Source organism: Rutidosis leptorrhynchoides, chromosome 9 (genome assembly GCF_046630445.1).
Source record: "Rutidosis leptorrhynchoides isolate AG116_Rl617_1_P2 chromosome 9, CSIRO_AGI_Rlap_v1, whole genome shotgun sequence".
Classification (NCBI taxonomy): Eukaryota; Viridiplantae; Streptophyta; class Magnoliopsida; order Asterales; family Asteraceae; genus Rutidosis; species Rutidosis leptorrhynchoides.
In genome coordinates, this window is record NC_092341.1 from 64,905,000 (window position 1) to 64,920,923 (window position 15,924).

A 15,924-nucleotide genomic window follows, 5' to 3' on the forward strand; every position below is an offset into this window, starting at 1 on the left:
TACGATACAATTTTACACAAGATATTTATTTATTTATAGAATGGATATACTTAAACCTTGCTACAACACTTATAGGCAGTGTACCTAATCGTACAGTAGTGTAGTTTTTAGTAAGTCCGGTTCGTTCCACAGGGAATCTTTTTTAAACAAAGCTCAACGCTATATTAGTTTACTTTTATAAAAATACAAATATATATATAAGTAATATTATTATTATAAAGGGGGTTTTTTTACCGTTTAATGACCGGTTTGTCGATTTTAAAACTTTAATCGCAGTTAAAACCAAATGTAAAATATTAAAAATAAATACAAGACTTAAATTAAAGCATGAAGTAAATAACGATAAATGAAATTGCGAATAATAAAAGTGCGATAAAATAAACTTGCGATAATTAAAAAGTACGATAATTAAAAGTGCGATTAAATACAATAACAATAAAAATGCGATAATTAGAAGTGCAATTAAATATAAAATAAAGGAAATTAAATATGAAATAAAAGAATTATGCTTATTTAAACTTCCGTAATCATGATGTTTGACGTGTTGATTTTAGTTTTATGCCCATGGGTTAATTGTCCTTTGTCCTGGATTATTTAATATGTCCGTCTGGTTTTTGTCCATAACAGTCCATCAGTCATAAATATAAAGTGCGAGTGTCCTCGTCAAATTATCCTTATACCCGAAGTTAAATATTCCAACTAATTGGGGACTTAAACTGTAACAAGATTTTAATACTTTGTTTATTAATTACACCAGGATGTCGACTGAGTGTAACCCAAGGTTTTAATATTTTGTTATCAATTATACCAAGTGTCCTTTGTACATAATTTCACCCCTGTTTTAATTATTCTAGTGGCTATTAATCCATTCCCGTGTCCGGTTAAATGAACGATTATTCGTACATATAAATACCCAGCCCATCGTGTCCGATTGAGTGTATATGGTAATTTATAGGGACGCCCAATTGTAAATCTTTATATTAACATTAACAAACTATCATTTAGTTAAACAAATATAAAGCCCATTAATAGTTCATAGTCTAATTTCCACAAGTGTCGTTCTTTTGTCCAAACCCCAATTATGGTACAAAGCCCAATTACCCAATTTTAGTAATTAGCCCAACATCATGATTACTTCGTTTTAAATAAGCATAATAATAACTTAGCTACGAGACATTAATATAAAAAGGTTGAACATAACTTACAATGATTAAAAATAGCGTAGCGTTACACGGACATAATTTCGACTTACACCCTTACAACATTTGCTAACATACCCTTATTATTAGAATTATAATTAAAATTATAATTAAAATATAAATTATAAATATAAATATATCGTATGAATGAGGAGAAAAAAAGATGATGATTTGCGATCAGAATTCAGTTGCTTTTATAGGAAAATTCGACTTTTGGGGCTTCGCGACTCGCGGCATTTTTGCCTTCAAACTCCGCGAGTCGCGGAGAATGAATTTACAGCTCACAACTTTAGAGTCTTTCTCTGCCGACGGTTTTTATTTATAAATATAATATATATATAATTAATTATATATTATATTATATTTATATACATAGTTAACTTGTAATTTTTAGTCCGTTGCGTCGAGCGTTAAGAGTTGACTCTGGTCCCGGTTCCGGATTTTCGAACGTCCTTGCGTACAATTTAATATCTTGTACTTTGCGTTTTGAATCTTGTACTCTTGTAATTTCGAGACGTTTCTTATCAATAATTGGAACCTATTTGATTGTCTTTTGTACTTTTGAGCTTTTTGGTCGTTTGCGTCTTCAATTCGTCGAATCTGTCTTTTTTCTTCACCTTTTATTATTTAAACGAATATCACTTGTAAATAGAACAATTGCAACTAAAAGCTTGTCTTTCTTGAGGAATAATGCTATGAAATATATGTTCGTTTTTAGCATTATCAAATATTCCCACACTTGAGCGTTGCTTGTCCTCAAGCAATATCGTCTTGAAATACTAGAATCACTTCTTTATTCTTCACACTTTGTACATCAGTGATTTCTATACGGTGGTATAAACAATGGTAGTAACGATATGGTTTACAGTCCCACATGACTATAAAAATTTAGATCCATTAAGGAAACTGGATCTTTATGAAAACATTTGATCTTTTGAAAATTAAATCTAGTTTTTACCCTAGATAAGTTTTCCGGAATAACCCTTTACCGGTGTTTGCAAAATATTTTTGTGGGTTTGGTGGGTTTCAGATTTGAAAATTTTAGCTCAAAACTTATGGTTTTGTGTCACCCACTTGCTAACCTTGTATTTGGAAAGCAACACGTCCAGTTTACTTGTCCCGTATATTACCTTTCGGTAAACTACCGTCCGGTTGTAAAGGAAAGCGTTGAACAAGCGACTGTTAAGGCAATGTCCCCTGACATTCTTTTAATTATGGTCTATAACGTGTCGGACGCAATTACTATCCTTGGTAGGAGCAATAGTAAAGCTCACCCTTATGATTTTTCGGTATGGCACAAGGTCCTGTCTTTGACCACTATGCAACCACCGTTCTTACGGTTGACACCCGATTTGGTTCAGGTGACCTAATGAATTCCAGGTGAATTACTAGGATTTTACGTTCAATGGTAATGAACGTATTGAAAATAGGGTTTTCAGAAAACAAATCGGTTTGTAATTTTGATCAAAATATTTTCTCGTTCAAGCTCGAGTTTAGATATCATTGAATTCCATGAGTTTGTAATTCTCAATCTTTAAGGTCAATCTCAAGGATTGAGTGATATCACTCTTAAAAGCTGATTTTTAATTTTTAAGGAGATTATCCTTTCTGGGGATCTGATTCATTAGTCTTATCCAGCTAATTTGCATGGTGCCCCCCCATTGTACAAGATAAATCCTTCTCATGGTTAGGATAAATCTGACCACTTGACGACCCTGTTTAATGCTGAGGTCCGTGGATTTCCTGCTGATTTTAGTGATGACTTTTCTAGATTTTTCGTCAACCTACAGCTGGTCTGGACGACAACTTCATGACCTAAATCAAGAAGCGCGTTTCTTTTTCGGAAGACTTTACTTCCTTTTAATGATGGAATTGATTCATCGTGTAGATCCATCTATTCTTTTCTTTCATCGGGTAAAACAGTTTAGTTTAGTCCAAAGCAAAAGTATTTTCAGTTATTTGTTACAGATATATGTGACATATGTTTAAGATAACTTGGTAAATTTTCCCACACTTGGCTTTTATTTTCCTTTTTATCGTCCTCTATTCCATTTTAAATGAATTTTAACATTTTGGTTTGTTTCTCAATTTATGTCCTTTCCGAGGTAACAATAATTTCGGTGTTAAAACCTAGTTTTATCGTTCATAAATATGTATAAACATGAATTTGAGTTCATTTAATTGAAAATTTTTTAAAAATTTTACTAGAATTGGGTAGTCAGTATATAAGACTAGGGTTGTTCTTTATTATCAGAGAGCACTAGATTCTAATACAACTACTACTTTACTAGTATTTTTAATGGTAACCAAGTGTATAAAGTAAAAAATTTTAAAATCCGAAAGAATTTAACCCCTTCCCACACTTAAGATCTTGCAATGCCCTCATTTGCAAGAAATCAGGAATAATTTAAATTATTGAGGGTGATTTGTGTGAAAATGATTAAATTTTTACCAAAGTTTCCAAATATATTGGCGTTTGTTTGCTGAATGATAAATGGTGCACATCATTTGTTCATTCCGTCTTGTTGTTATTTCACATATATTTTGCATCTTGTCGTCAAAATTAGTTGCTTTTGCTGAACTTAATGCCAGTCTTTGAAAATGCGTTGTTTTACCCTATTTTGTAAGATAAACTACAAACAAATATATACATACTATTTTTTTATATAAAACCTTTAACTTATAAAACAAATATTAATTAATTTTAAAAATTTGTTTCTTTTAAGAATGAGGGCGTTTCGGAACGATGCCCTAGTCCGTCCCTCGATAAAATTTTAAAATTTGTCATTTTTTTAAGCGATTGTTTTAAAAGCTTAGATTTTTGGATTTTTTTATTTTTTTGGCATACTTTAAATTAATAAGATTAAAAATAATGATAATAAAAGTTCTCGTCCCTCCCTCGGGTAAAGCAATTTCGGTTCAATGACCTAGTCTTCAACTTACGACGAATTTTAAAAATCATATTTTTAACTTAATGAGATAAAGTAAATTTTTGTTTTTAAATTCACACAACTTAAATATAAAATTCAAAATTAATATTAAAAATTCACACCAAACTTAATTTAAAAAATCATATTATAAATTCATACCAAACTTATATTATGGTTCAAATATTTACAATTTTAAATATATTGTTTTTATAAATTTTACAATATTAATTTAAGATTTAAATATTAATTTTAAAAAAAACATGGTAAAAATAAAATTAAAAATCTTTTTGGCTTTTTATCTCACTTTAATCAATCAAATATTATCAAAAATATGCGCCCCTCTTTTCGGTAAAGTAATTTCGGTTCCAAAACCTAATTTAACTCATGATGAATTTTTGAAATATTTTGGGTTGATTGATTAAAGATATTTATACCTTAAGAATAAACGTTAAATTTCGCAGTGATGTAATAAATTTTTGAATGATATCAATAATTTCGGTCGCCAAACCTAATTTTATTCAATACCAATTTAATACTTTTTAGCGAACAAATTAGCGTTTATTATCAAAAGGTTAAAAATAAAATAAAATAAAAACTGTACAGACATACCTGTGAAATAGATTTCTTAGTTATATGATCTACCCCATTCATAAGATAGTCGGTTTAATTGGTTTTACATGGCTACATAGGCGTAACCTCGAGCATTCAGTGTCTTTTCTTCTAAACATATGAACGGTCCGTCTCTGCATAAAGTAACAAATTCGGTATTTGAATAGGTTTGATTATTTGAACATTTACCTCCATGTGACCATTTTCCGCATTTGTGACATCGTTCTAGGTGTCGTGCTCTTCTTTTCGCTGCGGATTTTGATTTTCCTTTACCAAATTGTAACTTATTATCTTCGCATCTGGATTCTTTTCTAACTCCGTCCATTCTTTCTCTGATTACTGATACTATTTCACTCGGTAGTATGTCATTATTACGTTTAGTGATCAAAGCGTGTAGCATTAGACCATGGTTTAGTTCACAGACAGTCTTCATTTCGTAAAAACCTAAAAAAAATAAAAATTCAGAATGGGGGAAGAAGACTAGTTCTTTAGGGTCTGCTAGGGAAAGACCATTCGGGTTCCATTTTCGAGAACTACACGAAAACAGACAATCTAACTCTAACAGAAATACATATTATCTTTTAAAGACTTGATTCTCCCCACACTTAGTTAGCTGTGGTGTCGAAATTGTGATTAACTTCGTTGTCGACTTCCATCGGACCATGTATGTAATGTTTAACTCTGTGACCATTAACTTTAAATTCAATCCCATTTGAATTTATCAATTCTATCGTTCCGTATGGGAAAACTCTTTTGACTATGAATGGTCCAGACCATCTTGATTTCAATTTTCCAGGAAATAGCTTGAATCGTGAATTAAAAAGAAGAACTCTGTCTCCTTCTTTAAATTCTTTTGAACTTCTGATTCTTTTATCATGCCATTTCTTTGTTCTTTCTTTATAGATTAACGAATTTTCGTATGCTTCATGTCTTAATTCTTCTAATTCGTTTAGTTGACTTAATCGTAGACGTCCGGCTTCATGTAAATCAAGATTACATGTCTTCAAAGCCCAAAATGCTTTGTGTTCAATTTCTACTGGAAGATGACATGCTTTTCCATAAACACGTCTAAAAGGTGTGGTTCCAATTGGAGTTTTGTAGGCTGTTCTAAAAGCCCAGAGTGCATCCTCCAATTTAATGGACCATTCCTTCGGATTTGATCCTACGGTTTTCTCTAGAATACGTTTTAAGGCTCGGTCGGTATTTTCAACTTGTCCACTTGTTTGTGGATGATATGCGGTGGAGATTTTATGAGTTACTCCATATCTTTTAAGAACTTTCTCAAGTTGATTATTACAGAAATGAGTACCCCGATCACTTATTAAAGCTTTCGGTGTTCTAAACCTTGCAAAAAGACGTTTTAAAAAGTTGACTACAACTCGTGCATCGTTAGTTGGGAGAGCTTGTGCTTCCGCCTATTTAGATACATAATCAATGGCTACGAGTATATATAGATTATTATGAGATTTTGGAAATGGACCCATAAAGTCAATACCCCAAATGTCAAATACTTCACATACTTGGATGACATTTTGTGGTATTTCATCACGTTGACTTATTTTTCCGGCCCTTTGACATGCATCACAGGATTTGCAAAGAAGGTGTGCGTCTTTGTAAATTGTAGGCCAATAGAATCCAGCTTCATAAACTTTTCTTGCTGTTAGTTGAGGCCCATAATGCCCTCCTGTTGGTCCTGTGTGACAATGGTTTAATATTTTACTAGCTTCATCTCCAAATACACATCGGCGTATTATTCCATCGGGACAACTTTTAAACAGATGTGGATCTTCCCAAAAATAGTGTTTTATATCACTGAAGAATTTCTTTCGTCTTTGGTACGATAATCCTTTTTCAAGGAATCCACAAACTAAGTAGTTTGCATAGTCTGCAAACCATGGGATTTCTTTATAATCTATTTTCAATAGATATTCATCAGGAAAGTTGTCTTGTATGGCCGATTCATTCAGAACTTCTAATTCGGGATTTTCAAGACGAGAAAGATGATCAGCGGCGAGATTTTCTGCTCCTCTTTTATCTCGGATTTCAATATCAAACTCTTGTAAGAGTAAGATCTAACGGATTAATCTTGGTTTAGCATCTTGTTTTGAAAATAAGTATCTAAGAGCAGAATGGTCGGTATAGACCACCGTTTTTGCTAGAACGAGATATGATCGAAATTTGTCAAAAGCAAAGACAATAGCAAGGAGTTCTTTTTCAGTAGTTGTATAGTTCGTTTGTGCTCCTTGTAACGTCTTACTAGCATAATATATAGGTTGAAATCGTTTTTCAATCCTTTGTCCTAAAACGGCTCCCATTGCAAAATCACTTGCATCGCACATGAGTTCAAATGGTAGATTCCAATTTGGCGTTATCATGATCGGCGCATTAGTGAGTTTCTCTTTAAGAATATTTAAAGATTTGATACACTCATCTGAAAAGATGAATGGCGCATCCTTTTCTAGGAGTTTATTCATAGGAGTGGCAATCTTAGAAAAATCTTTTATGAAACGTCGGTAAAAACCGGCATGCCCTAAAAAACTCCTAACTCCTCTAACATTGGTGGGATGTGGAAGTTTAGCAATTACATCTACTTTAGCTCTATCCACCTCAATTCCTTCTTTTGAAATTTTATGTCCAAGAACGATGCTTTCATTAACCATGAAATGGCATTTCTCCCAATTAAGTACTAGATTTGATTGTTCGCATCTAAGAAGCATTCGTTCCAGATTAACTAGACATGATTCAAATGTATCACCGAAGACTGAAAAGTCATCCATGAAAACTTCCATGCATTCTTCTATCATGTCGTGAAAAATTGCCATCATGCACCTTTGAAAGGTTGCAGGGGCGTTGCAAAGTCCAAATGGCATGCGTTTGTAAGCAAAAGTACCATAAGGGCACGTGAATGTGGTTTTCTCTTGATCTTCGGGTGCTATTGGAATTTGAAAATATCCGGAAAATCTATCTAGAAAACAATAGTAACTATTTCCGGCTAATCTTTCCAACATTTGATCTATGAAAGGTAAGGGAAAGTGATCTTTTCTGGTGGCGTCATTTAATTTTCTATAATCAATACACACACGCCATCCTGTTACAGTTCTAGTAGGAATAAGCTCATTTTTCTTATTTGTAATGACAGTCATGCCACCCTTCTTAGGCACGCATTGAACTGGGCTTACCCATGGACTATCAGAGATTGGATAAATTAAACCTGCATCTAGCAGTTTAATAATCTCTTTCTTAACTACATCTTGCATATTAGGATTTAGTCTTCGTTGGCGTTGCACATACGTTTTATGAACTTCTTCCATAAGGATTTTATGTGTGCAATACGAAGGACTTATTCCTTTAATATCATGAATCTTCCATGCAATGGCTGATTTATGAGCTTTCAACACAGAAATGAGTTGTGATTTCTCATTTTCAGTAAGAGAAGACGATATTATTACAGGTAATTCAGATTCACCATGTAAATAAGCGTATTCCAAATGTTTTGGAAGTGGCTTTAACTCTAATTTCGGGGGTTCTTCTATCGATGATTTGTATCGATATCTGTCTTCTTCTTTTAGCATTTGAATTTCTTCTGTTGTTGGTTCATATCCATTAGCTATAAGTGTAGCTAACATTTCAGCTTCATCAATTGGTTCATTACCTTCTCCTAAAGAACATTCTCCTGTTCCTTGTAATTCTGGAAATTCTTCTAATAATTCTGCATGTGCATCTATAGTTTGAATATAATAACATGTATCATCTGCAGATTGTGGTTTTTGCATTGCTCTATCAACTGAAAAGGTAACACTCTCATCCTCTATACTTAGGGTCAATTTCTTACCGAACACGTCTATCATTGCTTTAGCCGTGTTTAAGAATGGTCTTCCTAATATGAGAGGAACTTGAGAATCTTCTTCCATGTCCAAAACAACAAAATCTACTGGAAATACTAAATTACCAACTTTAACTAGCATGTTCTCCATTATCCCTCTAGGATATTTTATTGATCTATCGGCTAGTTGTATGCTTATTCTGGTTGGTTTCAATTCTCCAAGGTCTAATTTAGCGTATAGTGAATACGGCATTAAATTTATACTAGCACCTAAGTCTGCCAATGCTTCTATTGAATTAAGACTACCCAGAAAACATGGAATTGTGAAACTTCCTGGATCAGATAGTTTTTCTAGTATCTTATTCAATAGCACTGCTGAACAATTAGCATTCATAGTAACAGCCGAGAGTTCTTCCATTTTCTTTCTATTTGAGATTAGATCTTTCAAGAATTTAGCATATCTAGGCATTCCTGAAATCACATCAATGAAAGGAAGATTTACATTTATCTGTTTAAACATATCCAAGAATTTGGATTGCTCGGCTTCAAGTTTTTCTTTCTTCATTTTACTCGGATAAGGAAGTGGTGGTTGATATGGTTTAACATAAGGTTTAGCCTTAGCTGTGTTATCTTCATTAATCTTTTCAACTACCGGTTCTTTTTCCTTATCTTGATCAGGTTGTGGTTCTTGTGGAGTAGGAATGGCTTCATCAGAAGTTACAGGTATTTCAGGTGGTTTAAGTGTTGTACCACTTCTTGTGGTAATGGCTTTAGCTGTTTCATTCCGGGGGTTAGCGTTTGTATCACTAGGTAGACTTCCCGGTTTTCTTTCACCTATTAACCTTGCTAGGTTACTTACTTCTTGTTCCAGATTTTGAATAGAAGCTTGTTGATTTCTAAATGCTTGAGCATTTTGTTCATTGGTTTGTTTCTGAGATGTGAAAAACTGTGTTTGAGTTTCAACTAGCTTTGTCATCATATCTTCTAAATTCGGCTTTTTATCATCGGTTTGTTGTGGTGGTTTATTTTGAAAATTCGGTCTTTGCTGATTGTAAGTATTATTGGATACTTGTTGATTGCTAGGACCTTGTTGGTTGTTGTATGGAATTTTTCGGTTATAATTCTGGTTTTGATTGTAAATCGGTCTTGGCGGTTAATAATTATTCTGATAATTATTTCCAGGCCTTTGGTTTATGTATGAAATATTCTCTCTTTGTTCCATTGTTAATTTAATACTGAGACAATCTTTTGTCAAATGTGGTCCTCCACACTGCTCACAACTAATTCGTATTGAGTGAATATCCTTAGTCATCTTTTCCATTCGTCTCTCCACAGCATCTATCTTTGCGGAAATGGAATCTAAGTCATGGCTAGAATCGGCTCTAGCTGCTTTAGATGATCTAATGATATCTTTTTCTTGGTGCCACTCATGTGAGTGGGAAGCAGTGTTATCAATAATTTTGTAAGCATCAGTTTCAGTTTTCTTCATAATAGCACCACCAGCTGCTATATCTATGTCTTTCCTTGTAGTGATGTCGCATCCTTGGTAGAATATTTGTACTATTTGACAGGTGTCTAAACCATGTTGCGGACATCCTCTTAACAACTTTCCATATCTTGTCCATGCCTCATATAGAGTTTCATTTGGTTTCTGTGTAAACGTAACAATTTCTGCTTGAAGTCTTACGGCTTTAGATGCAGGAAAGAATTGTTTAAGAAATTTGTCAACTAAAACATCCCATGTATCAATCGCCCCTTCAGGTAACGATTCCAACCAATCTTTGGCTTCTCCCTTTAAAGTCCAGGGAAATAACATGAGATATATCTGTTCATCCTCCACTTCTCGGATTTTAAATAGTGTGCAGATCCTATTAAAGGTACGTAGATGTTCATTTGGATCTTCCTTCGGCGCACCACTAAATTGACATTGATTAGTCACCATGTGTAGAATTTGTCCTTTGATTTCATAATCTGGCGCATTAATGTCTGGATGAGTAATTGCGTGACCTTGGCCAGTGCATTTAGCTCTCATTCGGTCTTCCATACTTAAAGGTTCCAGATTTTCCATAATTGAATTTGTTGAATCGGTATCACTAGATGATTCTGATTTAATGGTTCGTTCCTCAACAATCTCTGTTTGAATGATTGGTGGCTCCGGAGGAAAGTTTAATGGTTCAGGATCTACGAACCGTTCCTGAATATTCTCCGGATTCTCAATTGTGAGGTCGGGTTCAAAAAATGGATTATCGGAAATTTGAACTGAAGTACTTGGTCTACTGGATGACGATTCTAAAGAAAAATCAACGGCGGTTATATTTGCTAAATGTCTTGATCTAGTTACAGGTGGTGAACGTACAAAAGGTGGTGAACGTCTTGCTCGGTGCATTCACTGAATATCCTATTAGTTTTAAAAAAGAAAGAAAAATTATAATAAGTTATCCAACCAATAGACTTTTCTGATTTTGCCCACGTTTCGAATAGCCAAAAGATGCAGCAGAGGGGCAGGATTCGTTTGGTCTCAATATAATTGAGGACTGTTTGGCTCCAATAACCCGGTCCACGTACAAATCCAACTATTACTACGAACCAGAAAATTTTGATGTCTATTAATTTAACCACTTAAAATAAATTTTCGTAATTTTAAGAAATTTAGATAAGAAGTAGAATAAAAATCTATGTCTTAAAACTAGAATAGCGAGAAATAAGAAAGAAAAAGAGTTCGTCGAAAAAGGTCGAAAAAGAAAAATGGTTGAAAAATAAAAGGTGACGAAAAAAATAAAAGAAACTTATAAAACTTAAAAATACTTGACTAACCTAACCTTATTACTACAACTAACTTAAAATTATAATCGCAAATTGAAATTACTAATTGGAATGATAATTGATACATAGGTAAAAAGTCGTCTAAAAATATTAAAGCTTACAAGAAAAACTAAATCCCAAATGGAAATAACTTAAAAAGAAACTAAAACTTAAAAAGGCGTCGCAAAATTCTAAAGCACCTAAATCTTAGTCTAAAGAAAAAGCACTTAAGGAATTCTACGGCAAAGCCTAAAAATCTAGGAGTAAAAATAACTATGGCAAAAACTAAGTTTAAAACTAAATATGAGCTAAAAATACAAAAGTTACGCTAAAGCGATTAAAAAGGGACAAAATATAAAAATATACAAAAAGTTATAAAAATTACAATTTTTATAAAAATATTATTTTTATATTATTTATTTAATAAAACTACTAATTTTACAATTTAATTAAACTAATTTAACTAAAATATAAATTAAATAAAACTTAAATTAAAAATAAAATTAATAATAATAATAATAATTAGGGTTAATAATAATAATAATTAATAATAATCCGTAATAAATGCAGGATTAGGGCTTCCTGTTCGTGTGTCAGGTCCCCTCCGCGACTTGCGGTATTCAAAGCTTCAAACCCCGCGACTCGCGGGGTTCAGAAATTCAGATGACAGGTTTAATCTTCGACGCGTTTTTCTTTATTTATTTATTTATTTTATTTTCTGTTTTTAAATATGTGTATTAATAAAACTTTATATTTAAAACTTAAATAAAAATAGAATCACTTTATAATTTTATAAATAAAAATCTTAAAACTAGATTTATATATATATTTTTTTTATATTTATATGTTTTTAAATAAAAACAAAATACTTAAATAAAACTTATGTTTTTATAAAAACAAAGAAACTTTATAAAACTTAAATATTTATCAAACTCCTAAAAATATTTATATTTTTGTTTTTCTTTTTATATTTTCGAATATTTAAAACGTTTTTTTTTTTTTTTTTTTTTACAAAAACGAATTTTAATAAAAGTAAACTAAAAATCTTTTTTTTTATTTTATATATTAGCGTTGCGCTTCCGGCTTTTAAGAGAGTTCCCCGGCAGCGGCGCCAAAAATACTTGATGTGGTAGCGGAGTGGTATATAATACTATTAAATTTTACAACGAAACACTATTAAATACGATACAATTTTACACAAGATATTTATTTATTTATAGAATGGATATACTTAAACCTTGCTACAACACTTATAGGCAGTGTACCTAATCGTACAGTAGTGTAGTTTTTAGTAAGTCCGGTTCGTTCCACAGGGAATCTTTTTTAAACAAAGCTCAACGCTATATTAGTTTACTTTTATAAAAATACAAATATATATATAAGTAATATTATTATTATAAAGGGGGTTTTTTTACCGTTTAATGACCGGTTTGTCGATTTTAAAACTTTAGTCGCAGTTAAAACCAAATGTAAAATATTAAAAATAAATACAAGACTTAAATTAAAGCATGAAGTAAATAACGATAAATGAAATTGCGAATAATAAAAGTGCGATAAAATAAACTTGCGATAATTAAAAAGTACGATAATTAAAAGTGCGATTAAATACAATAACAATAAAAATGCGATAATTAGAAGTGCAATTAAATATAAAATAAAGGAAATTAAATATGAAATAAAAGAATTATGCTTATTTAAACTTCCGTAATCATGATGTTTGACGTGTTGATTTTAGTTTTATGCCCATGGGTTAATTGTCCTTTGTCCTGGATTATTTAATATGTCCGTCTGGTTTTTGTCCATAACAGTCCATCAGTCATAAATATAAAGTGCGAGTGTCCTCGTCAAATTATCCTTATACCCGAAGTTAAATATTCTAACTAATTGGGGACTTAAACTGTAACAAGATTTTAATACTTTGTTTATTAATTACACCAGGATGTCGACTGAGTGTAACCCAAGGTTTTAATATTTTGTTATCAATTATACCAAGTGTCCTTTGTACATAATTTCACCCCTGTTTTAATTATTCTAGTGGCTATTAATCCATTCCCGTGTCCGGTTAAATGAACGATTATTCGTACATATAAATACCCCGCCCATCGTGTCCGATTGAGTGTATATGGTAATTTATAGGGACGCCCAATTGTAAATCTTAATATTAACATTAACAAACTATCATTTAGTTAAACAAATATAAAGCCCATTAATAGTTCATAGTCTAATTTCCACAAGTGTCGTTCTTTTGTCCAAACCCCAATTATGGTACAAAGCCCAATTACCCAATTTTAGTAATTAGCCCAACATCATGATTACTTCGTTTTAAATAAGCATAATAATAACTTAGCTACGAGACATTAATATAAAAAGGTTGAACATAACTTACAATGATTAAAAATAGCGTAGCGTTACACGGACAGAATTTCGACTTACACCCTTACAACATTTGCTAACATACCCTTATTATTAGAATTATAATTAAAATTAAAATTAAAATATAAATTATAAATATAAATATATCGTATGAATGAGGAGAAAAAAAGATGATGATTTGCGATCAGAATTCGGTTGCTTTTATAGGAAAATTCGACTTTTGGGGCTCCGCGACTCGCGGCATTTTTGCCTTCAAACTCCGCGAGTCGCGGAGAATGAATTTACAGCTCACAATTTTGGAGTCTTTCTCTGCCGACGGTTTTTATTTATAAATATAATATATATATAATTAATATAATTAATTATATATTATATTATATTTATATACATAGTTAACTTGTAATTTTTAGTCCGTTGCGTCGAGCGTTAAGAGTTGACTCTGGTCCCGGTTCCGGATTTTCGAACGTCCTTGCGTACAATTTAATATCTTGTACTTTGCGTTTTGAATCTTGTACTCTTGTAATTTCGAGACGTTTCTTATCAATAATTGGAACCTCTTTGATTGTCTTTTGTACTTTTGAGCTTTTTGGTCGTTTGCGTATTCAATTCGTCGAATCTGTCTTTTTTCTTCACCTTTTATTATTTAAACGAATATCACTTGTAAATAGAACAATTGCAACTAAAAGCTTGTCTTTCTTGAGGAATAATGCTATGAAATATATGTCCGTTTTTAGCATTATCAGTAGACTTTACAACTTGTGGGTTCTCGTTCCATGAGCCATTTATATTTAGACCCCGAATATTGCATTTGTTATACCGACGCCTAATATTTGCATGAAAAAACCTCGTGTTTTCATCTCCTTCCAATGCCCAACGAAACCTAGCTTTTTGTTTCAACATGTTGGATTTAATCTTTTTCTTTTATAACCAACTTTTTCTCGAGCTCAACCATTACACCTTCTCGCTATCATTTAAAGAACCCGACTCCGCTTTAAGTTCCCACTCGATTGCTTTATTTTTTAAAACCAAAATCTCCTTATCAATATTACCAAAAGTACTAGAGCTCCACTTCTTTAGAACAAATTTAACGTTCTTGAGACGATCTCTAAATTTGCAGTCAGCCCTAGAGCTAGTAATCTCACGATCCCAAGCACTTTTGATAACCTCATCTACCACTCCTTTTTAAACCATTCGTTGAAAACCTTAAAGGGTTTCAGGCCAAAATCTACCAATTTGTCACGGAGGATAAGTGGGCAATGATCCGACTCTTTCCTCTCAAGTGGAATAACCGAAAGGTCATCCCAAAGTTTAAGAAAATTATCGGAGATAAGAAAACGGTCAATCTTACAAAACTTCATACCATCATCGCTTATCCTAGTAAACCTACGACCACATAAAGGGATATCAATCAAGTTATTCCGATTGATGAAATCATTGAACCAAGTAGCACGCCACTTATGAAAATCACAATTTAATCTACCAGCTTCTACCCTGACTTCATTAAAGTCACCACACAATAACCACGACGAATCCACACTTTTCAGAAGACTATCTAGAGAATGCCACATTAATTTTTTATCCGCATCATTATGAGGCCCGTAGACGTTTACAATGATGGATTCCTCACCCGACCTCTTCCATTGCCCACGGATAGCAATAAATAAGTCATTACCCACAGCACCCGAGACCGAAAAGGTATTAGTGTCCCAAATTAGAAGCAATCCGCCCGAGTTACCCACAACTTCCTTTTGAATATACGCACAATCATTACTACCCCAAAGGGAATGAACCCAGTTGTCATCCAGATGTTTACACTTTGTTTCCTGAAGTGCAAAGATATCCGGTCTTTCTGTAAAGCACAAATTCTTAACCCACCCGAATCTCCCGACCACACCAAAACTACGAATATTAAGAGAAATAACCTTCATAAAGACAGATAGGAAACGAGGAAACAGACAAAAGGAGGCTTACTGTCCAAATGGGGCCCCCCAATTCAGACCAATTTGCTCCCCAAAGTCCCTAATTTCACTATTACTGAAAGAGTTAGGACCCGAACACGCTTTTTCTTCTTAGAATTACGACCACAAGATTTGAAATTGTGGGGATCCCCCACCCCCAATTTCCATATTCTTCAATTTCATAATTCTAGATGATGCCCACCAATTCCCTATTGCATTCCAGTAACAGC

The 15,924-nt window shown here is 32.8% G+C and overlaps 1 protein-coding gene across 1 annotated transcript; it reads right to left on the minus strand.

The window, feature by feature from the left end:
* Positions 1 to 14,905: 14,905 nt before the first annotated feature.
* On the minus strand, positions 14,906 to 15,664 carry LOC139868123 (uncharacterized). Its single transcript, XM_071856458.1, has one exon. The coding sequence runs from the start codon at positions 15,662 to 15,664 to the stop codon at positions 14,906 to 14,908; it is 759 nt and encodes a 252-aa protein (XP_071712559.1).
* Positions 15,665 to 15,924: the final 260 nt, after the last annotated feature.